Source organism: Indicator indicator, chromosome 3 (assembly GCF_027791375.1).
Source record: "Indicator indicator isolate 239-I01 chromosome 3, UM_Iind_1.1, whole genome shotgun sequence".
Taxonomy (NCBI): Eukaryota; Metazoa; Chordata; class Aves; order Piciformes; family Indicatoridae; genus Indicator; species Indicator indicator.
The window spans coordinates 24016780-24040951 of NC_072012.1; the positions used below are offsets into that span (position 1 = coordinate 24016780).

Below are 24172 nucleotides of genomic sequence, written 5' to 3' on the forward strand. Positions count from 1 at the left end.
ATCCTCACATAGTGCCAAACACTAACTGCAGAGGGGAGAACTCGGGTAACCTGCTGTGCACCAGGGCTGGCAAGCCAGGAGAGAAGCCATGGCAAATTAAAAAGTGTTGGCTGAGTACTTTCAGTTAGCTACAGGAGAAGGATTGTTATTCTCTTTTGTTGGTTCATTAGCAAAGACGGGAGGAAATGATGAGGCCATGGCACTTTTACTGCAAACATCAGGAATTCCAGAATGCTTTCTCATTATCCAGTGAGAGTTAGGGATTTAAATATATCAGGCACATCCAGTCTCTAGTGGAGGTGCAATCAGCTAAATACTTACATAGGTAGACAGAATAGGAATCCTGCCCACTGAATATGGCCTTTTGTTTTGAACACAGGTGCCTTTCACACACTGTGACTGGGTGTTGGCATACTCATTAGTTGGTGCACTTCTGACAGGTCTGACTGTATTTATTACTGGGAGAATTGCTCTTCTCCCAGGTAGTTTCACTAAATAATTTAAACTTGCTATAATCAGAAAGCCTGCATTTATGAATATTATGCCTCAACATTTGTGCTCCCTGATGTGCTTCTCCATGTAGGAATCAACAGAACACTGCCATCTGATGGAAATACTGATTTTAGGCAAGAAATTAGAAAGTCTGGGAAACTTGAGAACCCTTTCTCACAGAAGATATTTTCCTTTTGGGCAAGATAGGCAATCTGTATTATGAACTATACTGCATATTATTTATCTATATCCACATAGAGATGTTTTGAGCATAAATTGAACAGAATATTGCATGTCCTAACTCAGGTGGAATTTGGTGTCTTGGCCTGTTGCTGTTCCCCCACAGTCAATGAAGGATTTCAGTTTTCAAATACTGAGGTGCTGAAGTGCAAACAGCAGAGGACTGTGGGGTGTGCACCCTTTGTTCTAGAGAATAAATAGTCTGGAAGAATACAAATACCATTAAATTGTGTTAATTATAAAAATCTCTCAATATTCTCGTTCAATTTTTTTCCCTTGATTAAATACATCAACAGCAGTAATGTCAAACCACTTGAAATTCTTTCCAAAGTTAAATGTTTATATTTTTGTCTTAATAATTGAACGTATGTACATTTCATTGCCATTAGGAAGAATGAATTTGCATTCTGAAAAACGAAATATGTTGACTTTCTGTGTTTGCTCCCAAGTTTTATATTGGCTCATTAGGCGTAGGATCTGCAACCACCACCTCCCGCCGCTCACTGCCGGCAGCGTCACGTCAGTCGCCGGCGACCCGCACCTGCCTCATTTGCATCGCTCCGCCCCCGAGCTCCGCTTGCTGCGCTGTACCGGACTGCTGTCTCCGCTAGGGGGCGATATCACGCGGCGGCCCCACCGCGCCTGCGCGAGTTCGCGAAGTCCTTGGAGTTGCAGCGGAGGGGTGAAGGCCGGCAACGGCGGACATGCAGCGCTGGGGACGTGTCTCCTGCGCCCTCGCTCGGGTACGGCGCCGGCAGGGGCCGGCACTGCTGTGGGGTGGGCGGTTCGGCGTAGATAGCTGAGCTGAGCTGCGCTCCGGAGTTCGGGCCTGGGCCTTCCTCATGGCCCCCCACCCTTCTCCGGCAGCGGGCAGAAGGGCGGAGCCAGAGCAGACGCCGTGGAGCGGGTACGGCGGCGGGCGGCTGGGGGTTTGGCTGCGTTTCCCTTGCTTCTCTGCCTTCGCCTCTTCGCGCGGGGAAAGAGAGCCTAGCCCAACGCGCCCGCGTCTCGACCTAAGTGACACGGTGTCCGCGGTGTCGCCCGGCCGCTTGCGTCACACCGCTCCAGGAGCGTTGAGCTCGGGCGTTTTGGCCCTGCTTCCGTATAATTTGTTTATGGAGGTCCTCCTGAGCCTGCAGGAGGGGTGTCCCGGCCTGCCCCGGCTTCAGCCGGAATGAGCGGCCCGGGAGAGTCGGGAGTGAGGGCGGGTGCTGCTGTGGAAAGTGCCAGCTATCACAGGATCTCTACCCGCATTTCGGGTAGCACTGCCGGCTTCGGAAGTATTTCCAGGAGCATCCTCTGCTCCAGTTACAGGATGATCATCCCATGAGATGCTTGTGGTAGTTGTGTCTCATTACATTTTAAAAATCTTGCCCTCCAGAATCACTTCTGAGGTGTGGCTTGTCCGTAGGAAGTGGCCAGAGGGGATGTTTATGAAGTAAGACTCTTAATGAGCTCCTGTGACTGTCCACTTTGTCATTAAGAAGTTTGAGAGCCCTGTGAGATGGATTGAAAGTTCGAGTAGTTAAAAGCAGCCTTAGGCTAGGCTGAAATGAAAACAGGCCTAACTGGGTTGAGGTTGCAGAGCAAGTAAACGGCGGAACTGCTTCTAGCTTATTTCAGTCAGTGTCCTCAGTGTTTGCCTCAATTGCGTTGTTCTCGTTTTGTTTAACTGGTGACTGCAGTTGTGTGGTTGAATGCTTATTTTCTTCGTCCAGGGTAGACTTCAACTTTTAAATCTAAGATTATTTCCCCCCCTCCTTTCTAGAGGAGCCATTTTGATCGAATTCATGGTCTCCAGGGAATTTGTGCGGTGTCACAAAGGACCTACGCTGATCAAGGTAATTACTTGTGAAGAATTTTGTTGCACAAAAATTCAACCGAAAGCCCAAAAATCCACAAAAAAACCCAAAGCTGTTCTTGAAACTTGGAAACTAGACTTAGAGGTGAATGTGAAATGCATGTCAGCAAGGATATTCAGATAAAGATTAGTAGCTTCTTTTTTATTTGATATCAAGCTAGAGCTATAAATAGAAGTTGAACTTTATATAACATAAGAACAGTAATGGTAATTAATATTTCTATGGTGATTGTGGTTGCAAGATACTAATTAAGCATGAAGTTCATAGCATCTGCTGTGTTTATAATCAACTAGAGGTTGTATAACTATCTAGTTCAGCCATATTTTCTCTTTTAAAGACTGCTAATTTTATGGCATTCAGTAAGGATTTTGTGCTAAACAGCAATAGAAGCTATATTGGAAAAATGTTATAATAAGCCATCCAGACATCTTAGGTTAAATTCTTAAAGGATTTATAGCAAGAGCACAGGGTCAGACAGAATTCAGTTTCTTCATTCCATTTTACATTGCTTTCCCTGGAAAGTTTAATACTGGCTGTTTTATTGCAGAGTGAATACCTCCACACAACCTTTCCCTTCTTCCAGAAAGTTACTTTAATATGTGAAGTGTAATTTACTTTCCCAAGCTAGTTTATTTAGTTGCATATTGTTTTAATAGCTGTTTTGCTTTAAAAAAAAAAAATTCAAGCACTGAGTATTCCAAAAGTAATAAACTGGTATTCCTGCAGTAAAATTTTAATTATTGAAACAAAAATAACTCAAATGTTCTCTGTTGCAGTTGATGCCGATGTCACAGTCATTGGCTCTGGTCCTGGAGGGTATGTGGCTGCTATCAAAGCAGCTCAGCTTGGATTTAAGGTAGGATGAGACCTCGGTCAGATAGCAGAATGAACCTAAAAGGTGTTTGTGTGATACTGAAAAATTGAAATTCTCTTGTTGCATCTTGGGCTACCAGATGCTGTTGATGTGTTGGTAATCTTTACCCTGCTCACCCAGATGATGCAGAAGTTGAAATGGAGATTTGAAGTATTACTATCTATAGTCAAAGACAAAGCTGCTACTGACAAAGCTGCTCAGGACACCTGGGTTTTGATTGGGAGTGTTAATTGAAGTGGGCTTATACTCTTGTGGAAGAGAAGGTCAGGAAAGAATGCTAGGAAGGAATTTTTGTCCCCAAAAAGAAAGAAGGAAAAATAAAGACAGTGACAAAAAGGCCACTTAACTGTCCTGGAGAACCAACTGAGGGAAATCTGGAAAGGAAAAAAAGAATATTAACTGATGTGCTTTTTGAATGTGAAGAGGGGAATCCCATGGAACTGGGCATGCTTGCATGTATTACCTGTAGCACTGAATAAACATGAAAAACGTTTGTGCTGTGCTTGAGGAATGTTTTTTTGAGACTGACAAAAAATTCTTTAGTTACACTGTCCATGGAAGAGCCTAAGCGTGCTCTACTGAATTACTGCATTTTAACCTTGAAATTTGTCCAGCATCTGTTAGCACAAGTGTTAAGTCCTTGTATCACTGCCACAGCATCCCACATTAATGCCAGCAATGATCTGTGGTCATTGGCATTCCCACAGTTTTGCTTGGTCTTGTTGGTAAAGTTGATGTAAAGTGGATGAGACAGAACCTCCTCCTTTATCAGGGAAAGGTAGGAGCAATCTGGCATTGTTTGATCCATAGTGCAACTTTTAAACCACTTGAATCATTTTTCATGCATTCATATGCTTAAGGCAGGAGGAAGGGTAGGCCAGGGGGGAATCATCATGTCTCAGTACGTTTCTGTGGTTTGACACGGTGAATTCTGCTCTTCATGTTGCCATCACCTCTACTTGGCACAAAAGCACCAATTTAAGAAAACAATGAAAGGCATTCATTTGGGTAGTCCCTTCTCAGCATATTGGAGCCCTGGGAGTGTAAACCAAGAAACTAATATTTTAATTGTGTGTACCTTGCAAAGGAGATGCCAGTTTTTTTGTTTCTATAAAAAGGTTTGCAATAATCTGTCACACCCCAAGTGATCTGTTTTTCTGGAAGTTTTGTAGTTCTTTCCTTTGCATATTTTGATGCTGGCAAGTTGATGAGATGAAAGCTTTTCCATTCATATTGATACTGACCTTGTTGCTTGGTTTTGCTTCACTTGCCTTTTTTTTTTTTTTTCTGTCTTTATAGGTATTGGCACAACTTTATAGCAATGGGTCTTGCAGGGTAGTATGTCTACAGAGGGAAACGCTTCTGGTTTCGGAGTTTTGTTCTGTTTTGTTTTCCTTAAAAAAAAGATAACCTCATGCAGTTTTAACCTCTGCTGGTTCATTCATCTGTTGTTTGCTCTTGACTACTTGCTTTTAGGAATCTTCTGTGTGATTTACTTTTTACTTTTCCCTGGTTTTGGCAGGGTTTTTTTTTTACTAATTCTGAGGGGAATATCTTTGACAGAACCGAGTGTTGTGTTTTAATTGAGGCTGCTTTGTGGATTTAGAACAACAGTGCTTAAACTGGTATGAAAGTGTAAGTGGTGCAGTGCAGAATGTGTCTCTCTCCTGGTAGAGAATTTTGTTGCAAAGAGCCATTTTGTGGTTTTTCAGCTAGGAAGAAAATGAACGAAGAGAAATCTGAGCCACAAAATCTAGGAATGGAATCAGAGGCACTTGCAGAGGAAGAGTTACTAGATAAATGCCTGGTCTTTCTCATCAGTTCTGATTTGTGACATAAATTGTAAGGAAATGGTACGACAGTATTACTGAAAAATTATTCTCCTCCCTCCTGTTATTTTTCCTCAGACTGTCTGTGTAGAAAAAAATGAAACATTAGGTGGAACCTGTTTGAATGTTGGATGTATTCCATCAAAGGTAAGCTTATATATTTTGTCATGACTTCATTAAAAGCAGCAGATATGTGCATCATTTGGAAAAAGATGTACTTTCTTTAAAAATTGAAACTGGAATCCAAATGAGCTGTAGCCAAGTGGTGGCTGTGTCTTTAATATTGGATATTACACAGTCAGGGTTGTGACAGTCATGTGAAAAGGGTAAATGAACTTTGGGGAGAGAAAGTTCATGACTTATTCATAAAAATGGTATTACCTTACTCTGACAGTATTCCTTTTACTCAAGCATGTGCATATAAGGCAGGTATCTCTTTGAATCTTTTACTGTGCCTGCTTTAGATTTCAGTCTGCACAGACTGACCTCATTCCAGAGGTCATCTCTAGGCACTTGGAAGGGAAGAAGGTTATCAGTAGTCAACGTGGATTTACCATGGGGAAATCGTGCTTGACTAATCTGACAGCATTCTATGATGCCGTAACTGAATGGGTAGATGCAGGGATACCAGTGGATGTAGTCTGCCTTGACCTTAGCAAGGCTTCTGACACTGCCTCTCATACCACCCTTGTGAGTAAGCTCAGGAAGTGTGGGATAGAAGAGCAGACATGGATTAGGAACTGGTTACAAAATAGAGTTCAGAGAGTGGTGGTCAGTGGTGCCAAGTCCAGCTGGAGAGCTGTAACTAGTGGAGCACTGCAGGGATCAGTGCTGGGTCTGGTCCTGTTCAACATCTTCATCAATGACATTGATGAGGGGACAGAGTGCTCAGCATGTTTGCTGCTGGTACCAAACTGGGAGGCTTGGCTGATACACCTGAAGGCTGTGAGGCCATTCAGTGAGACTTGGACAGACTGGAGAGCTGGGCACAGAGGAACCTAATGAGGTTCAACAAGGATAAGTGCAAAGTCCTGCTTCTGGGAAAGAATAGTGAACTGCAGCAGTACAGGTTAGGAGGTGATCCGCTGGAGAGCGGCCCTGTGGAGAAGGACCTGGGAGTCTGGTGGACAAGATATCCATGGGACAGAAATGTGCCCTTATGGCTGAGAGGGCCAATGGCATCCTGGGGTGCATTAAGAGGAGTGTGCCCAGCAGATCGAGGGAAGTTCTCCTCCCCTTCTACTCTGCCCTGGTGAGACTTCACCTGGAATGCTGTGTCCAGTTTTGGGCTTTTCCCAGTTCAAGAGGAACAGGATTCTGCTTGAGAGAGTCCAAAGGAGAGCTACCAGGATGATTAGGCGACTGGAGCCTGTGCCCTATGAGGAGAGGCTGAAAGTCCTGGGTCTTTTTAGTCTGGAGAAGAGAAGACTGAGAGGGGATTTAATAAGTGTTTATAAATATCTGAGGGCTGAGTGTCAAGGGGGAGGGGACAGGCTCTTTTCCATTGCACCCTGTGATAGGACAAGGGGTAATGTATATAAACTACAGCACAGGAGGTTCCACCTCAACATGAGGAGGAATTTCACTGTGAGGGTCACAGAGCACTGTAACAGGCTGCCCAGGGAGCTTGTGGAGTCAAGACCCATCTGGATGTGTTCCTGTGTGACCTGTGCTATATTCTATGGTCCTGCTCTGGCAGGGGGGTTGGACTTCATGATATTCGAAGGTCCCTTTCGGCCCCTAACATCCTATGATCCTATATTGGTCTTGCACTGTTGTCCTTGCAAAGATACTGGTAATTTCATTTTCAGCAGGGCTGTAGTGAGAGACACCACTTTTCTTACCAAGATCCCTCCCTAACTATATTTCTATTTCTAATCAAAATGCAGTTACCAAAGTTCTACATTTCAAGCTGCTGATTTATAGATACCCATATAAAAACTATTCTTGAGTTACGAATGTCCAGTAACCTGGGCTGGCCATCTAGCTTCAGCTCCAACTAGCTATGCAGCTGGAGTAACTTTAGTACAACAACTTAACTACCAATTGTAACTCAGGTATGTCTGTGTTAGCTAACATTTTAACAGTGATTTCAGTATCGATTTTCCTTATCCGGTTTTTCTGTATCCCCTTTTTGTTGACAATCTCTTGTCTGAGGCAATAAGGAAATTCTCCTGTGTGTCAGTCAGAATCATCTTTCTTTCCTTAAAGTCTGGGGGTTTTTTTTGGTTTGTTTGTTTGTTTTTTCTCAATCTCTCTGGAGTCATTTCCAGTTTCTAAGGTGAAATGTACAAAAAGGATAGGTATGAATTTAACTGTGTTTTATTTTTCTATTAAATATGCAAGTTTATATAACACTTGAGTAGAAATGCTGTATACAGTTTGTGCTTGAAATGCACCTTTTTTAATATGTGCTTAATTTTTACATAATAATCAATTTGTGAATGTATGTCCTAATTCCTGTTTCTGTGTGTGTATTTTAGGCCTTGCTGAACAACTCACATTTGTATCACTTGGCCCATGGAAAAGATTTCGCTAATAGAGGAATTGAAAGTGAGTGTGTAGAACAATTAGTCAGTGCCTGTTGACATAAATGATTTCTATCAACAAGCAAATTTAATCATTCACATCTACCTACTATAGTTTTCTGGTCAGAAGACTTTTTGCACTTAAAAGGAATATCCTTTATCTGTAATTTGAAGGGTCAGTGATACATATCTGCTTCTTGAACCCTGAATCATGGATATTTGAAAAGTCCAATACTACTTTTTAACATAGCAGTTGTCAAATGTAACCCTTGGCATTTAGTAAGGCTATTCAATGTCTTACTGTGTCAGAGCTGTTAATTGTGTTTAGGTAAGCTGCTTTATATAAAAACACTGCAATACCTGATACAGGGTTTTTTCAACTTTAGTTACAGGAATCCGTTTGAACCTAGAGAAGATGATGGAACAGAAGAGTGGTGCAGTGAAGGCCTTAACAGGTGGAATTGCTCATTTATTTAAACAAAACAAGGTTAGTTTGGATTATATACTGAGGTGTTTCCACAATTTTTTTTCTGATCTGGAATTCTTGCTTTTTATACTTTAATATTCTTGCCATATAAATTAATTTGAATAACTGACCTGGTAAGGGGAGAATTTTAATGATTCCCTTCTAGGAAACTTTTAAATTAATAATTCCTTGATTCTTAACCTGCTTAAAAGAATTACTTTGTGATTTGTACCAGGTGGTGATGCAAAGGTACGTGTTAGCAGCTTCTCTAAAGCATTAGTGAGCCTCAGATTAAATGTAGCATAATGTAGATAAGGAATTTGAATCTGAATTTACTGTGTTCTGATTACTAAAGGTCACACATGTATCTGGGTTTGGAAAAATTACTGGGAAAAACCAAGTCACTGCAACCAAGGAAGATGGCAGCACACAAGTTATCAATACAAAGAACATACTCATAGCCACAGGCTCAGAAGTTGCTCCCTTCCCTGGAATTACTGTATGTATTTTTCAATAGTACTTTTTTTTCAATCTACATAGTATGATGTGTAATTTTTTGCATCTGGTTTATATGTTATGTAAAAAAAACAGATTATGACCTCCCTTTGTGAATTTCTTCCTTATTAGATTGATGAAGATAATATTGTGTCATCCACTGGTGCACTGTCACTGAAAAAAGTTCCTGAAAAGATGGTTGTCATTGGTGCAGGAGTCATTGGTGTGGAACTGGTGAGAGAATATTTAAAACATTTACAAAGGAACAAGGCATTACTTTTGTGTTTTATTGTGTTGAGATTTGTTAAATGTTTGAGTTGTAGTGAAATTGTTCAGACTTCATAGCTTGCTCTTTCTCACCAGAAAAACTGTGCTGCTTGTAGGATCAGTATTCCTGCAGCTGGTTAGCTGAGTTGGTCTTGTTTTACTCTTGTTTTATTCTATTGCAAGTTTTTTAAAACTGATGAGTTTGCTGTTAGGTGTCATCCTGCTTTTGAAAATACTACAGTCTGTTGTAAATATAGAGTAATCTAAAGTTTGCTTTTAAAAATGCTTTTTGCTTATATTGTTCTGACTGCAGGGTTCAGTTTGGCAGCGCCTTGGTGCAGATGTTACAGCTGTTGAATTCATGGGCCATGTTGGTGGAATGGGAATTGACATGGAGATCTCTAAAAACTTTCAACGTATTCTTCAGAAACAGGGATTTAAATTCAAGCTGAACACCAAAGTTACTGGTGCTACTAAGAGACCAGATGGAAAAATTGATGTCGCGTAAGTATTTTAACATAAAACTAAAGCAATTGTGGTCTTCCAATATCTGAAGGGGGCCTACAAGAAAGCTGGTGAGGGACTTTTTTTAGGGTGTCAGGTAGTGATAGGACTAGGGAGAATGGATCCAAGATAGAGCAGAGTAGATTTAGATTAGGTGTCAGGAAGAAGTTCTTTACCATAAGGGTGGTGAGAAACTGGAACAGGTTGCCCAGGGAGGTGGTGGAAGCCCCACCGCTGGAGGTTTTTAAGGCCAGGCTGGATGTGGCTCTGGGCAACCTGATATAATGGAAAGTGTCCCTGCCCAGGGCAGTGGGGTTGGAACTAGGTGATCCTTGAGGTCCCTTCCCTGACAATTCTGTGATTCTTTGCATGCTATATATATTATTCTTCCTAATCCTTCAAGCCTATTTAAAAATGTAGTCTGATGCTATTTTTTGCAACAGGAAGAGAAAATGGATTTAGAATGCAACTCTTTTAATTCTTCAGTGAAATTTAATTTTTATCCTGTAGTTCTTTCTACACAGAGTTTGTTTTGGTTCAGGAGTATGCTTTTGAAACACCCTTCTTGTATATCCACAATTACCATGCTTTGGTTCCTGTGCTCTCAGAGCACATGAACTAAACTTCTGCATGCAGTTAAACACAAACAGGGACTTGAGGAATGCACCTGATGCAGGGCAGCAGCTAATAGGTGTTTCATTCTTGGGCCAAAAGAAAGCTTGCTCAGAGTGCATTGCTCTACTCCGCTCCAAAATATATCCATCTTGGATGTCAAGTACTCAGCACAAATTATTTTGCTGTACAGATTTGATCCTGTCAGGTCATGCTACTTGGTAGTCTCTGTATCTTAAGAGTTGTAAACAAATGTACTAAGAGTTAGTAAGCCTGATCCTCTCTCTTCTGCTCCTCAGCTCTTGAAAGGAAGAAACAGGGTGCAGTCTTGAATGGAGGTATTCTGGATGCCAGATCCAGCCAATAGATCAACATATGAATCATATTAGCTACTAGTCAGAGGAATACAATGCTGAAAATTTAGAGCTTAACATGTTTGCTACTTGTTTTTTATAGTGTTGAAGCTGCTGCTGGTGGCAAGGCTGAAGTAATAACTTGTGATGTGCTCCTAGTTTGCATCGGTAGACGTCCATTTACAAAAAATTTAGGTCTCGAGGATATTGGAATTGAACTTGATAAGAGGGGGAGAATCCCAGTCAATAACAGATTCCAAACCAAAATTCCAAAGTATGTAAGACAATTTTTTAAATTTTTTTTCGTTTTTTTTTTTTAAGCAGAACTCTTATTTTTTAATTTAACCTACTAAAGCACTTTGGTTTTGTTATTAATTGCAGAAAATAACTTTCTTTTCAGAAAGGAAAACTCAAGATTTGTTTATTTCAGGAACTAAAGATTTTATTCAACCTTTTAAGTTTTGTAATTTGTGTCACTATTTCATGTCACTAGTATTTCTTGAAGTGTTTTGATTCTGTGGTAACTGCTCTTCTATACTTTGTATTTTTGTATTATTTTAATCTGTTTTGATTAGAGTTTTCAGTAACTCATTTCAAACTGTTACATAAGGTAGCCTTGGGTGTGCTAGGATGTTTTTAAACAGTGTCTTATTCTGTTTCATTGGTCTGATAGCATCTATGCTATTGGTGATGTAGTTGCTGGACCTATGCTGGCCCACAAAGCTGAGGATGAAGGCATTCTTTGTGTAGAAGGGATGGCTGGGGGAGCGGTTCACATTGACTATAACTGCGTACCCTCCGTGATATACACTCACCCTGAAGTGGCCTGGGTTGGCAAATCCGAAGAACAGCTGAAAGAAGAGGTACCTATTTTTTCTCTTATCAGAAAAAAAATGCTTTTCCACCTCGGGCGTGGTTTCGTTGTCAGGTAGTTGAGCTACTTTTTCCCAGGAGAATTTCTGCGTCTGAGCTTGTCGCTTAGGGCACAGAGCATAAGATTGAATGATTCCCTTCTGCACAACGCTCTCCCAAGGGCCATAGCTTTCTTTAATGACATCTATTCTGTGAAGTTCATGTTGTTCATTTGCCAATTCAGTCTTTTTATAATGCCCCCTTATGCTCCTTTTGGTGGTGGTCTTACACATTTCTGTGTCTTGTCTTTTATTTTTGTACTGTCTCTGTGGCTGTAACTATATAGACAGTTCAGTAAGTACATTGTTCTTGTTGGTCATAAATGCAGTAACACCTCTGTTTTGTAGGGTGTAGAATACAAAATCGGGAAATTTCCATTTGCTGCGAACAGCAGAGCGAAGACAAATGCTGACACAGATGGCATGGTGAAAATACTTAGTCAGAAATCAACAGACAGGATGTTGGGTGCTCACATTTTAGGCTCAGTGAGTATTGCAAATTTTGCTGTGGTCTTGGCCTTGTAAAGGTCTTTTAAGTATTGAACTGTTGTGAAGTAGCTGTCAAGTTGAAAGAAGTGGTGCACGTAAAAAGAAGATTGAGTCTACCGTAATGATTTTTTGTTTGCTATTTTCTGCAGTCTTGCCCTCTTTTGTTCCCACTTTTCTGGTATTTTGGTATTGAGACTGCTTATTTTGGAGAACAGCAAAAAGTGTTGACTGAAGTTGTGCAAGTTGAGGGAGATGAACAGACTGGGGTTTTTTAATTGGTATTTTCTTTATTTCCCCTTTCTGAACTTCAGACTTCAACAAAGCTGTTAACTGTATGCTATGGTTACCAAATCTTAAAAAACTTTCAAGTAAAAGTCCTTTGTAAAGATGAGAAATCAGAAAATTCCATTTGGGAACAGTATAATTTTTCTGCTGTCCCACACATTCCAAAGTTAAGCCCAATGATAAATCTCTCTCTGGTTCATGTCTTGGTTTCAAAAGCTTTTCTTCCTGTTGTTGCTTTTGTTTTGCTCTAAACATGTATGCAGAAGCACTTCTATACATCTTTTAAGAGTTTAAGGGAGATGCTAAAACTGTTCTCAATTTTTTTTTCTGGAAATTTTATTCCTATGAATGGATAAACCGTCAACAGTAGTGGGTAGATGTTCTGTTTGCAAATCCAATTCTCATTTCTGGTAGGATGTAAGTTCTGCTAGTTACTTTGTCTCATGCCAGTCATTTGAAAGTCAGCAAGCCTTAAAGCACAACTTAGGTTTGTTGGTGTGAGACATACCAATTTCCTTCATTGGAAAAGGGTTCTGCAGAAATCTTGATTACAGATCCGAATGCTAAAAATGTAACAGGAGGTTTCATTATTTTTGACTCAAAAGAAATGTTCTCAGAGTAAATACACATGACAAAAATGAGGGTGCAGATGTAATAACAGACTTTTGTTTACCTAGTTATCTATTTAGCTTTCTTGGAGGGCATTAAAGTTTTGGGAAGGTTTCAGCAGTGGTAACGTACCTCACAACTTTGAGAATGTGGGTATTACCTGATCAGTATCTTAGAGTGAAGAAATGCCCAGATTTTGCAGAACTCTCAGTAATGAGAGAATAATCTTGTTGAGAATTGTGCTTAGATTTACACTAAGCTTGAGCACAGTCACCACATAGATTTAAGTACTTACAACTTGAACTAAAAGACAGCTGAAGTGTAACTTCCCTTTTTTAGCAAAATATGTTTATGAGCTGTTACTGAGTCAGAAGAACCTGGACCACTGCATGAAGATTTGTGCTAATTACAAATGCCTTTAAATTACAGGGTGCTGGTGAAATGGTTAATGAAGCTGCCCTTGCTATGGAATACGGAGCATCATGTGAAGATGTAGCCAGAGTTTGCCATGCCCACCCGGTAAATTGTTTTTTCTAACCAGACTGTTGAACACCAGGGTTACACAGACATGCTGCAATTACATGTAATTATTAATGACTTGTACCTTTTTGCATTTGCTCTCTACAGACAGTGTCAGAAGCCTTCAGGGAAGCAAACCTAGCAGCATCTTTTGGCAAAGCTATCAATTTCTAAAATGAAAGAGCAGATCTTTGTACCTGCATAGTACCTCCCTGAAAATGGACTGTGGGCTCTTGTGGAAGGCTGAGTCTTGAGGACTAAGAGAATCTCTTCATTTATAAACATCAAGTATTTAAACAAGTAGAGTTTGGAACAAGCGAAATTATTCAGTCTCTGTAAATTAAATACTTAAAATTACATGTTTATTTACATGATGAATGTGGCAGAAAAACACCCTTGCAGAACTCGTCTCTTTTTGCAAGCCAAACACTGTGCTGCTGCATGGGATTATCATGTGTGCTGGGCATAATTCTGGGTAAGTGTTCTGCATACCTGGTGTTTTCTTATTTGAAGTAGTGGTAAGCTAAACCAGTTGAATGCTGGCACTTACAATTGCCACTGTCACTTCCGCACAAAAATGTTTTGTTCTGAATTGATTAACTTCAGTATTTAGCCTACTTCTTGCATACAAGTACCAAAACTTGTTTTGACCTAGTCATGTTACGATGTTGGGAAAAGTGGGGCTCATATAGATAATTAAAATTATATTGACTTTTTAAAGGGAAAACTACTGTGTGTATGTGTGATTCTCCACGTCGTGTTTTCATATTGATAACTCATCAGGGGAAAAATTGAGTGCTCAAGGAGAAATCAAGGATTGAAGACAAGGTAATTGTACTGCTACTTAAATCATTTTTTTGCTTTTAAAGCTTCCGTTGTCCAACTCTTAAACTTGAAACACTAAAACTGGGTATCAAAGCAGTGCTGGCTGTTAAGTGCTGTGACATAAGGGTTATTTTGCACCTTTCATGTAAAAGGGCTGCAGCATCACCTCCACAAAATGAAGACATACTTTGTGCCCTTCTGTTTTCTATTTTGTGCTGTCTCTTCTGTAGAAAGAGAGCTTAATTTTTTTACATGGATGGAGGGTCTTCTTGGGTTTTGTTTGCTGAATGATCCTTTTCCTACCTTTAGGGTCAAGGTTGTGGAATACGTGAAGGAACTCGCAATCAAATGGCGTCTTTGGAAGATCTTTAACATGTATATTGGCATGTGCCCAATTCCAGTAGCTCATTTTAAGTTTCATTTAGCAGGGTGTCAGTTCTGTTTTCTTAGCTGGTTCTTCCTCAAAGAAGATCTTACCTGCTGCTGTTGTGCGTGTCCTTTTTCATTATGCCAGTGGAATGAGAAATGTACATTCAGAAAAAGGTGCAAAACTTACTTGTTTTTTTGCGTGTACACAAGATGGTGTGATCCTTCTGCCTTTCTTTAGAGCTGCTTATTCAAATATTGATCCAGTATCCATACTCAGTGATGGAAATGTATGCCAGCATCATTGTTTTATTAAGGTATCAGTTAATCAACAAACACCAGTGATGCCATGCTTCACCTTGGGTTTTTGTTTCTTTTTTTAAAGCTGTTTTAAATGCAGTGACCATACCTTATCACCAGGCTATGAGAATCAGATTCATGGATATGCTGGGTTAAATAAATTAATTTGGATCTGCTTTCAGGTGTTAGTAGAAAGCTTCTGAAAGGAAAGCAAAGGTGAGACAATAGTGACGCAAGAAAAGCTTGATTATTCTAGTGGATCTATATTTTTGGAATCACTTCTACCTGTTGCAGGTAAATACTATTAAGTGTTATTCTTTGTGCAGTGCAAGTCCTTCCTGGAAGCCCCACTCTTTCAGAAGCAGCTTTGTGTCCACTTTCACTTCCATCAGTACTTGTGGCATTCATACTGCAGCTCAGCCTTAGGGTTCATCAGTTACAAGTTCTCCTATCTCATTTTGCTCATGTTAAATGAAGTTTGGAAAGTCAGGGAAACTTTAATCAGGAACACTACTAAAATTATACCAAAAACAATTGTTTCCCAGACACTCAAAATTTGGGGCCTTAAAATTGTTACTGTTGTTAATTCTCTCACTGTCATTCCTGTTCTAGTTAAGTGTACAAAGAGTGTTTGTAAAGGTATAAGTAAGATGAGCTACTGAGCCACCTCCAATGATCTGATGGCAGTCAAATCTGGATGGTGCAGTGTGCAAATTGTATCTTTACCAGCTGCCAAGTGTACTGGGAATGAAAGGGTGTATGATGCTGGTACAGTAATCGATTCCTGTGGTGTAGCATCTAGAAGCTATGGAACTTAGTGGTAATTATTTAAGCAAACTGCTCTTAAGTTTGTGTAGGTGGTGATAGATCCTGTTACGGTTGTCCTGACTGACTTGATAATATTAGGCAAGGTTCTGATCAGAGTATATACCCAGATACATTGCTGAGGTCAGAGCTCAGGCTGTATAACTGCATGTTGCAGTTCTGGATGCCGATTTGTGTAGCTGATGAATCTTGTAAATCAGTTTGTGTAGTACTGTATGATTGTCTGAAGGTGCACTGCTCTACAGTTAACTTTGAGCTTAAGCATGGTAAACTGAATGTCACTCCTTCAGTTAAAGTGCAAGCTGTCTGTGTCCAGCTCCTTAACTAAATTCACATTAAGTGGCCAGTGAACTTCTACAGTTCCTTTTCCAGAAAGGCTTGATCCTCCAGACTTGGTTTATTACATAAATTTGGTGTTTGAAATATAAACTACATTCACCCCCCCCTCAGGGCTAACCTCCCTTTCTACTTCACATACCAAGTGTTTCATAATCAGTGACATGAAGCCACTGTTAAGCCTGAACAGACATCATGCAGGGTAAACTAATCCTTTTGGAGTACTATGGTATAAATACTAGCTTAAACACACAAGGACTCCTTGGTATTTCTTCACTGCTGTGCACTGTTGTTCTGACTGACTGTCGTACATATAGCAATAAGGGCATTTTATTTTAAAATTGTGTAGCCAAATTTTTATCAGCTCTCTATCCAGTTTAAAACCAAGACTTGCTATAAGATTGAGGTACCATTTCAGCTACTGAATATAGGAAAGAACTTAATGAGTCATACTGGGTACATAAAGTGATACAAAAGTACTGTTTATTTTCAACATCAGAAAGTTACTTGTCTTTGGTTTTGTGACATGAAAGTTGATATAAAACCTATTGGTTTTACCAGGTCTTAGCAAAATGTCCAAAAAACCCCTAGAGTAATACTTGTGAAATTCATCCTGAACACAAGCATTTCTTGTTCCTCTTTATAAGCAAGTGCTATAAACAGCAACCTTCTGACTGATTGTCTGTAAGAGGGAGCGAACTGTCTCTTCCAGCTCCACCAACTGCTTGGCTTTGTCTTCCAGAACTTTTTGATTGCTTTCATATGTATTTTCCAAGTCTGTCAGCAAAGGAAGGGAAATCAGATTAATTAGTTCCCTACATTAAAACATTGTGTAATGTAAGTCATTGTAGTGAAAGTAGTGGGAAGGGAGGGAGGAAAAAAACCCAGCTTAACACTGTGAAATTGCTTCAGATTCAAAGATGAGTTGACCACTTCTAACAGCCTTACCTTTCAGCAGCTGGAGTTTGCTGTTCGCTTGAGCCAACAAGGCTTTAGCTTCATCTTGCAACATGCCAGCTTTCCTCCTAGCCTCAGCCGACTCTTCTGTCTTCTTGGCAATGAGCTCTTCCACTGTTCTATACTTGCTGTTCAGCTCGGTGTGGAGAACCTGTTGTTCCAGATTCAAGCAGAAGATGGAGCTCACTCAAAAGGCAATACAGGGCCAGTTTGTATTTCCTCCTACTCATGCAGGTGCTAGGAGGCTGCATCTAACTCTGTTCTAACAGAAGCAGAAACAGTGTTGGGGTAGTTCCTATTTAATATTCAAGGCTTTAGGAGTTGGGGTGAAGACTCAGCAGTTGCCTGTATCCAGATCTACAGCTTTAATATTGACTTTTGTCAAGGATTTATGGGATTAAGTTACACAGCTTTGTAACTAATGCAAGCCATGGCCTGTAGTACAGCCAGAAGGCTGTGTATGGTAAGGAACTGGCTCTGCTTCTGGGGCAAAACAGAATCATAGAATGTACTGGGTTGGAAGGTACAGCCAGCAGTCATGTCATCTAATCCAACCCCCCCACTACAGTAAGCAAGGACATCCCCAACCAGATAGGTTGCTCAAATCCCTTCAAGCCTGATCTTGAATGTCTCCAATGATGCCACCTCCCTGGGCAACTATCTTCATAGTAAAGAACTTCTTTCTCATGTCAATCTAAATCTATCCTCCTGTAGTTTATAACTATTGCCCCTTATCCTATTGCTACAAGCCCTTGTAAACAGTCCCTTCCCCTGCTTCGAGCCATTGATCACTGCTGTCTGGATGTGACCATCCAGCTAATCCTCATCCACTGAACAGTCCACCCATTGAATCTGTATCCCTCCAACTTAGAAGGATGTTGTGGGGGACTGTGTCAAAGACCTTGCAGAAGCCCAGATAGATCATATGCATTGGCCTTCCCTTCTCAAATGGATTTAGTCATTCCATTGTAGAAAGTCAGGCAAGTTGCCCTTAGTAAAGCCATGCTGGCTGTTTCAAATGACTTCTCTGTCCTCCATAGGCCTTATTAGAGCTTCTAGGAAGATATGGTCCATGATCATCCAGGCACAGATCAGTAGTTTCTGGCATCCTCCTTTCTACCCTTTTTAAAAATGGATGTCATGTTTCCCTTCTTTTAGTCACCCTTACTACTCTTTTGGTAATGAGAACAGCTACCTCATAGTCTGTGTATGTAAAGGTGCTGGAGAAGTCCTAAGAGTGGTTTCTCAGCTGTGCTTTTCACTGAGAGATTAAGTAGTCCTATGACCCAACTACATTCAGTCAGTAAGCAAGTTAACAGGCTGCAGCAGTACTGGAAGTCTCTTGTTTCCTTGACAGCCACCTTAAATACTACTTAGTGTTCAGAAATAATTGATGTGATGGATAATACATCTCTTCTGGCAGAACATGCCTCTCTGGAGATTGGTGGGCTAATCACAGACAACAGACTGGAGCAATGAAACTTCCTTTGGCAGATTTGTCAATTGTTTTGTTAATGAGCATTCTTTTGCTATTACAAAGGTGTGTGTGTAGTGGACAGTGGGAGCAATGCCCTGTGGTCATTGAGAATTTTGCTTCTGATTTAGAAATTACTTCGGTTTTATATTGAGCTAACAAATCTTTTTGTTGCTCAATTCTGTTTATGCCAAATTCTGAGTTTTGTCTTGAACCTTTCAATGTCACAGAACCATAAATACTCTATACAAGGCTTTGTGAGGGACAGAAATAAACCTATCAAAGGCTGACAGCGTGACAAGTTTCTTGCAGCTATTTTAGAACCTGAAAATTTCCCAGTACTTCTTTATCTGTATCTGGTACCAAAGTAAGCAAAAAACCTGCAGTCTTTGGTTAGGTTCATTAGGTGGGGAGCAGTTTTGGTTTGGTTTTTGTCCCTGGTACTTGACTGATAATGCAATGGATTGCACATATGCACTAGACTTCCTTTAGACAAACCTGGGGTGAGAGTTATGTTGGCTTTTGCTTAGCAGATTTCCTGAGCTTCTTACCTTTTTAACTTCTTCAGCATTTTGGTTTGCAGTAACAATTTTTTCTTCTATGTTGTACACATTCTCTGAATTTGTAGCAGCCTTTTGCTCAAGGTCTTCAACGCTTCTTTGCAGCTCAAACAGACGTAAGGTAGCATTGTTCAGTGTTTCTTCAGATGCTGCATTTTCGGATTCAATCTAACAAAAAGAGGAATGAGAGTTACACTTCCAACAGACACTGAATATAATAATAAACTTTTTGGATAAGCCCTGGCCAACTCATTCATTCATGTCTAGAGACAGCCTATAAAACCCAGTGTTTCAGTTTTGTTACAAATGGCCAACTGCAGTCAGGGTGAAAGAAGCCCCTGCTTGGTACATATGGGGCTGCAAATGCATTAAAGGAACATGGTTTAAAAGTACTTGATTATATATTATATTGCACATGTGACCTTATCCACAGGCAAAACTTCAGATGTTTGACTCCATGCTGCCTAGCTTCTAAGCTGGCCAAGCTTCATGATTATACATAAACTATAGTCTCATGAGGGCTCTAAAGTGAAGTCTTAAAATACATTATATCTGACAAGAATCCAGCATTCATTTACTGTAGCCTCATGATGCAGTGGTGAGTGGCCCTGCTTGCATGGCTAGACCCATGTGGTTGACAGATGCAACTTTTCAAGGATCCTGGCACAGCTGCTCTGTTAGAAAGCTACAGTCCTGCCCCCTTAACTTCAGTAGTGCAGGATATAGTGAGAAAAGCCTTTTGGTTGGGCTTTTTTAAAGAGCAAATGACCCCCTAGCATCTGTCATTACAAGTCAAAAGTTGGTATGAAGGCAGGAATGGTTTAGATTCATTCCAAATAAAGTTTTTTATTTGCAGGGTTTTTTGCAGAGCTTTCCCTAGACAGGTTTCCATCAGTTTTTAAGTATCAGAACTCACCGAAGTCAGCAAGTCTTGAGTTCCTTTTATGTCTTCATCAGCTTGTTTGATGGCTTTTTCAGCTGTGTTTTGAGCTTTTTCAGCTTCTTCCAATGCTGCTTTCACCATGTCTGCAGTGACTTTAACATCTGTTGCACCTTTGCTGTGGAACAAAACTGTTAATGCTAAAAATGCTTTTACTTGGGAACTAGAAAAGGAGCTAGGTAGAGACTGCAAAGGGCTGGTTTTGCCCTTTAGTGAAAAATCTGTGTCAAAGGAAGTTAAACTCCACATTTTCTGATACAGCAAAATGAAAGTCACATTCCAGTGCTTGGTCATGGAAAACAACTGACACAGAGCAGGGTTACCTACCTTGCTTTTTTAGCTTCCTCCAGCAGCATTTCTGCTCTGGCAATGTCTCCAGCACTCTGCTGCAGAATAACCTCAACATCAGAAAGGCTTTCTACACGCTCACGAATATCTTCTGTCAGGGCTTGCAGCTGCTGGGGAGTGGTTGGCATCTCCATGTTCAGCACTTCATTGGCCACTGCTTCGATGCTATCGAGGTCAGCACTGTCTTCTAATAGATGGACACAAATGACAAAGACATGAGTAAAAGCTTCCCTTTGTCAAGTCTCAGCACTCAAATTCTTGTCTAGGTATTTCCTTAAGAAGGAAAATAATGGGAAAAGTTCCTCCACCAGACTTAATGGAAAATCAAGGTGTTAAAACTGCTTTCTCAGGGTTAAAATTCCCTCTCAGGTGAGGCTCATCAAGCATGTAAGGCTCTGCTGGCTTAGCTTTCTTTTGGAAGCCATTTGAAGACATTGGTGATTAGCTACACCGTGCTGGGGCTGCAGGGAGGAGCGGTAATCCCACAGGAAATGAAGCCAACAGTTGTACCTAAGTGCGTTTGTGCTAACAGTATACTTAGCCTTGTGCAAACAGGGAAGGAATGGGTTTGCCTGCTGCTGCTTGCTGGCAAACAAGGCCCTTATTTAACCTTTACCATCTTTCTTAGAGAGATAAACTCAGTTTCTGACTTTCTTCCCCTTTAATAGTACTTTGTCTTTCTAGCCAGAACTTGGGACTATATTTGGCAAACTACAGCAGTGCACCATCCTCAGCTGAAGTGAACAGAACACGTCACACTTTGGTCTCACTTGCCTGTCTTTCCTACTTTTTGTTTACAAATTTCATCATATACCCTAAGTCTGTCTGAAAGGCCTTGGAGGAGACAACTCTTGCATCACCCCTCAGGATGATTCACCAGTAAAGATAGTTTTTGCAAACACAGAATTTAAATAGAATTTAAATTTAAGGGTCTTACGCATTAGGAAGTCTCTGATCTGCTTAATGAGGTTTCTCAGATCTTCATTGCTTCTGTCCACTTGTTCTTTTGTAGCATTGGTTTTGAGCAAAACTGCTTGTGCATTTTGTTTTGCTTCATCCGCTCTCTGTTTCTCCTCAGAAACCTAACGAGAAGAAAAATGTAAGATTGTATTGCCTATTTGCTTGTGCTTTAAGGCCTGTTTTAAAACAGAAATTCAGCTGGAGTCAAAGGTATATAGTAATGGGAAATGTTTTTCTTCATAAAAGTCATGAAACACTTTTAAAAGCTGGCCATGAACCATACCACCAATGCTAGTTTAAACAACTCAGGCTAGTGTTTAGATTTATCTGTGGAGCTTCACTTCAGCAAGCTCCCCTTCCTTAGGATCTTTACAAGGATGATGAAATTACACAAGTGGAAAAAAAGCATTTTTAAGTAAACCAGGCACATACTTTGTCAAATAGTGTCTAAACTTGTGTTATAACTAAAAGATTTAATTTTAATATCTAATAATTGATTTGGCATATTACCATTTTGGAGAGTTGCTCAACTTCTGCTAATGCACTGAGGATGTCTCTGTCAAAATCCATGGCTTTCTGCCAGGCATTGTGAGCTACAGTCACCAGCCCATCACAGCCAGGTCCTCCACACTTCTTCTTTCCATCATCTGTTCGACAGTTTAAACCACCACACTTGGACTCAGCACAAGAGGCTCCCATGGGAGTGCCACATGTCTGCAGAGACAGAGCAGACAAAGGAAACAGTCACAGCTTTATTTCCATTGCTGCACTGCAAGGGAGATGGAGGCAGACACTGCTCCGCATGATGTTGTTTCTGCTCTTGCAGTAGCATCCCAAGTACCACAGGGAAGGAAGCTGAAAATGAATGGTAAGCAGAAGGTTGTTCATGCAGTATGGCTTTAACCTTTCTTGCTCTCCCTCCTGCACCTTTCTGCCTTTACATTGGTTCCAAGGCTGACGTAGCTGGAAGTTGAGGGAAGCCTTGCCATGTCTTTATTCTACTTTTCCTGTGCATTATCTTTCATTAGAAAGCTATGTGTGTGCCATTTGTTTGCAGTCAGTCTTCACTACTATTAGAGGAAAAACTAGCCATCTCAAGAATCTGTATTAGAAGGAAGCGTTTTGTGCAGAGTAGTGTCTTTTTCTTTGCGCTAATGCTCTAGAAATTAAATAAGCTGAAATGCTCCAAGTTGAACAGGGAATTTCTTTCATTTCCCTTAAAAAGCTGTACTCCACCAAATGTGAGGTCTGATTTCATCTTTTCAGAACACTTTAGAATTTGTGAATTGTCAAAGATGTGCTCTCAACAGAAAATTTCAGGGTAGACTTCTTTTAAAGCAAAAGAGTTTCAATCAGCAAAATTTGTACTGAGAATTACCTATTACTTGGTCAGTTGTCTGTACAATGAAGTTACTCAGGAGTTGTTTTAGCCGAAGGGAGAAAGGGGAACATTCCCCATTATTTTAAGGTTCTTCTCCCTTCCCACCCCACCCCTTTTGCCAAATGATAGCCACTAACCAACATACAACATGTTTTGGCAGCCAAAACACCTCTCTGGAAAAACTCTAGGGGCTGTACCAAGTTAGTTGTCTTCTGTGAAGTGTAAATGAGCCCTTACCTGTCTGGCATGCAACCCAGCAAGAGCTAGAAAGTAAAGTAGATTTTTTTTTTTTTTTTTTTTTAACTTGGTGTCCTGCGATTTATGGCTTTCATAAAAGTCTACCCAGGATTTTCAGTCTGCAAGAACAGTTAAGCAGGAATGCAGGGGAAGGGAACTAAACAAAAAGATGCCTCTTCCCTCCTGAGAGAAAAAAGGAGAGTTGGGGAAGTCAGGAGGGATGACCAGTAAAGGATGGGATAGTTGAGCTTGTGAAGAACTTATCCTCTAACACAGGCTTTGGCCTGCCATGGGGAGATAATGAGCAGTCCTCTGCAGCCTGCTTACATGTAGTGTTGTTCTCTGAATGTTTCAAAGCAAAAGTGAAGGAACATCCAAGCCTCTCCCAAAAAAAGCCACCCTTAACCATATTTACAGATGAGCAGGCACCTTCAAGAGAGAAAATGCCCTTTTGACTTCCTGTATGTTCTGCTTTGTCTCAAGCAAGAGGATGGGAATGCTGAGGACAGCAGCCTGCTGGTGCAAGCAGAAGCACTGGCTGGGTGGGTGCTGCACAGGCATAGCACGTGCCCTGCAGAGCTGCAAAAAGGAACAGGGGGAGCCTAGAGAAAGCAAGCCCATGAACTGAGGACAGGCTTATGGGGATTGCTCTCAGTCCAGCAGACTCACAGCACTTTTTTGCTCATTGGAGCTCTGTCCACAGCAAAAGGCTGGGTGAGAGCAGGGTGATGCACCCTGCACCTTTTGGTGGATGCTCTGCTGGGGCTGGGAAAAGCAGCAGGGAGACCAGGATCAATGATTGGTGCCTGAAAGCAAGTACATCTCAAAGCCCACCAATAAACCAGTCCTGTTCTAGCCCACAAAATACACCATCACCCAAGAAGTGTACATTTCACTCATGAAACTGCTTATTTCACGCTGTCAGGCCCTAAGCTGTTTCTCCTCACCCATCTCTTCTTCGTAAACCTGACTTTATTTTTGCTACAGGTTTTACAGCACTGATTCTCAGCAATGTTACCTTCTCAGCCACTTCAGAGAGATCCAAGCTCTGCAGCTTGCCTGCAAGTTCATCCAGAAGGCGTGACTGCTCCTCTTGTTTAGCCTTGAACTGGGCCTCCTTCCTATTGATTAAGTCTTCCACTTCCTGCCGTCTTCGTGCTGACAGCTCCACGGTGCTATTGGGGTGAACAGTGGAGGCATTGATCCTCTCCTCTGCCTCCAGGGACATCTGGAAATACTTGGTGATACTATCCAAGGCTCCTGCAGAAATCAGATGGAGCAGCTCAGAAATTTGTTAAGTAACCCAAAGTAACACTATATTATATATA

At 40.9% G+C, this 24172-nt stretch overlaps 2 protein-coding genes across 5 annotated transcripts in view; one reads left to right on the forward strand and one right to left on the reverse strand.

Moving 5' to 3' along the window:
• The first annotated feature begins 1406 nt into the window (after positions 1 to 1406).
• DLD (dihydrolipoamide dehydrogenase) lies at positions 1407 to 14060 on the forward strand. Of its 4 annotated transcripts, XM_054399395.1 has the most exons (15): positions 1407 to 1475; positions 2501 to 2573; positions 3219 to 3221; positions 3371 to 3450; positions 5376 to 5444; positions 7781 to 7850; positions 8212 to 8312; positions 8647 to 8790; positions 8919 to 9020; positions 9367 to 9557; positions 10626 to 10796; positions 11196 to 11385; positions 11782 to 11919; positions 13246 to 13335; positions 13444 to 14060. In XM_054399395.1, the coding sequence occupies exons 1-15, from the start codon at positions 1437 to 1439 to the stop codon at positions 13507 to 13509; spliced, it is 1527 nt and encodes a 508-aa protein (XP_054255370.1). In that variant the 5' UTR covers positions 1407 to 1436; the 3' UTR covers positions 13510 to 14060. The 4 variants fall into 4 exon arrangements, with proteins under 4 accessions (XP_054255370.1, XP_054255369.1, XP_054255372.1 ...); XM_054399394.1 differs by lacking the exon at positions 3219 to 3221; XM_054399397.1 differs by lacking the exons at positions 3219 to 3221; positions 8647 to 8790.
• Positions 14061 to 16499: 2439 nt separating this feature from the next.
• LAMB1 (laminin subunit beta 1) overlaps positions 16500 to 24172 on the reverse strand; it is a 40475-nt gene continuing 32802 nt past the window's right edge. The window contains exons 26-33 of the mRNA XM_054399890.1: positions 23863 to 24104; positions 21737 to 21940; positions 21204 to 21348; positions 20246 to 20453; positions 19895 to 20036; positions 18970 to 19146; positions 16936 to 17095; positions 16500 to 16764 (exon numbers count right to left, since the gene is read on the reverse strand). Of these exons, the coding sequence (XP_054255865.1) occupies positions 16628 to 16764; positions 16936 to 17095; positions 18970 to 19146; positions 19895 to 20036; positions 20246 to 20453; positions 21204 to 21348; positions 21737 to 21940; positions 23863 to 24104 (1415 nt within the window). The 3' untranslated portion in view covers positions 16500 to 16627. The remainder of the gene's footprint in view (positions 16765 to 16935; positions 17096 to 18969; positions 19147 to 19894; positions 20037 to 20245; positions 20454 to 21203; positions 21349 to 21736; positions 21941 to 23862; positions 24105 to 24172) is intronic.

Bases quoted from the DNA above. Each gene is read 5' to 3' on its own strand.
- DLD (XM_054399395.1), top strand. From the start codon at position 1,437: ATGCAGCGCTGGGGACGTGTCTCCTGCGCCCTCGCTCGG. The intron at 8,313-8,646 runs GTTAGTTTGGAT...TGATTACTAAAG, and splicing joins ATTTATTTAAACAAAACAAG to GTCACACATGTATCTGGGTT. The intron at 9,021-9,366 runs GTGAGAGAATAT...TTCTGACTGCAG, and splicing joins GAGTCATTGGTGTGGAACTG to GGTTCAGTTTGGCAGCGCCT.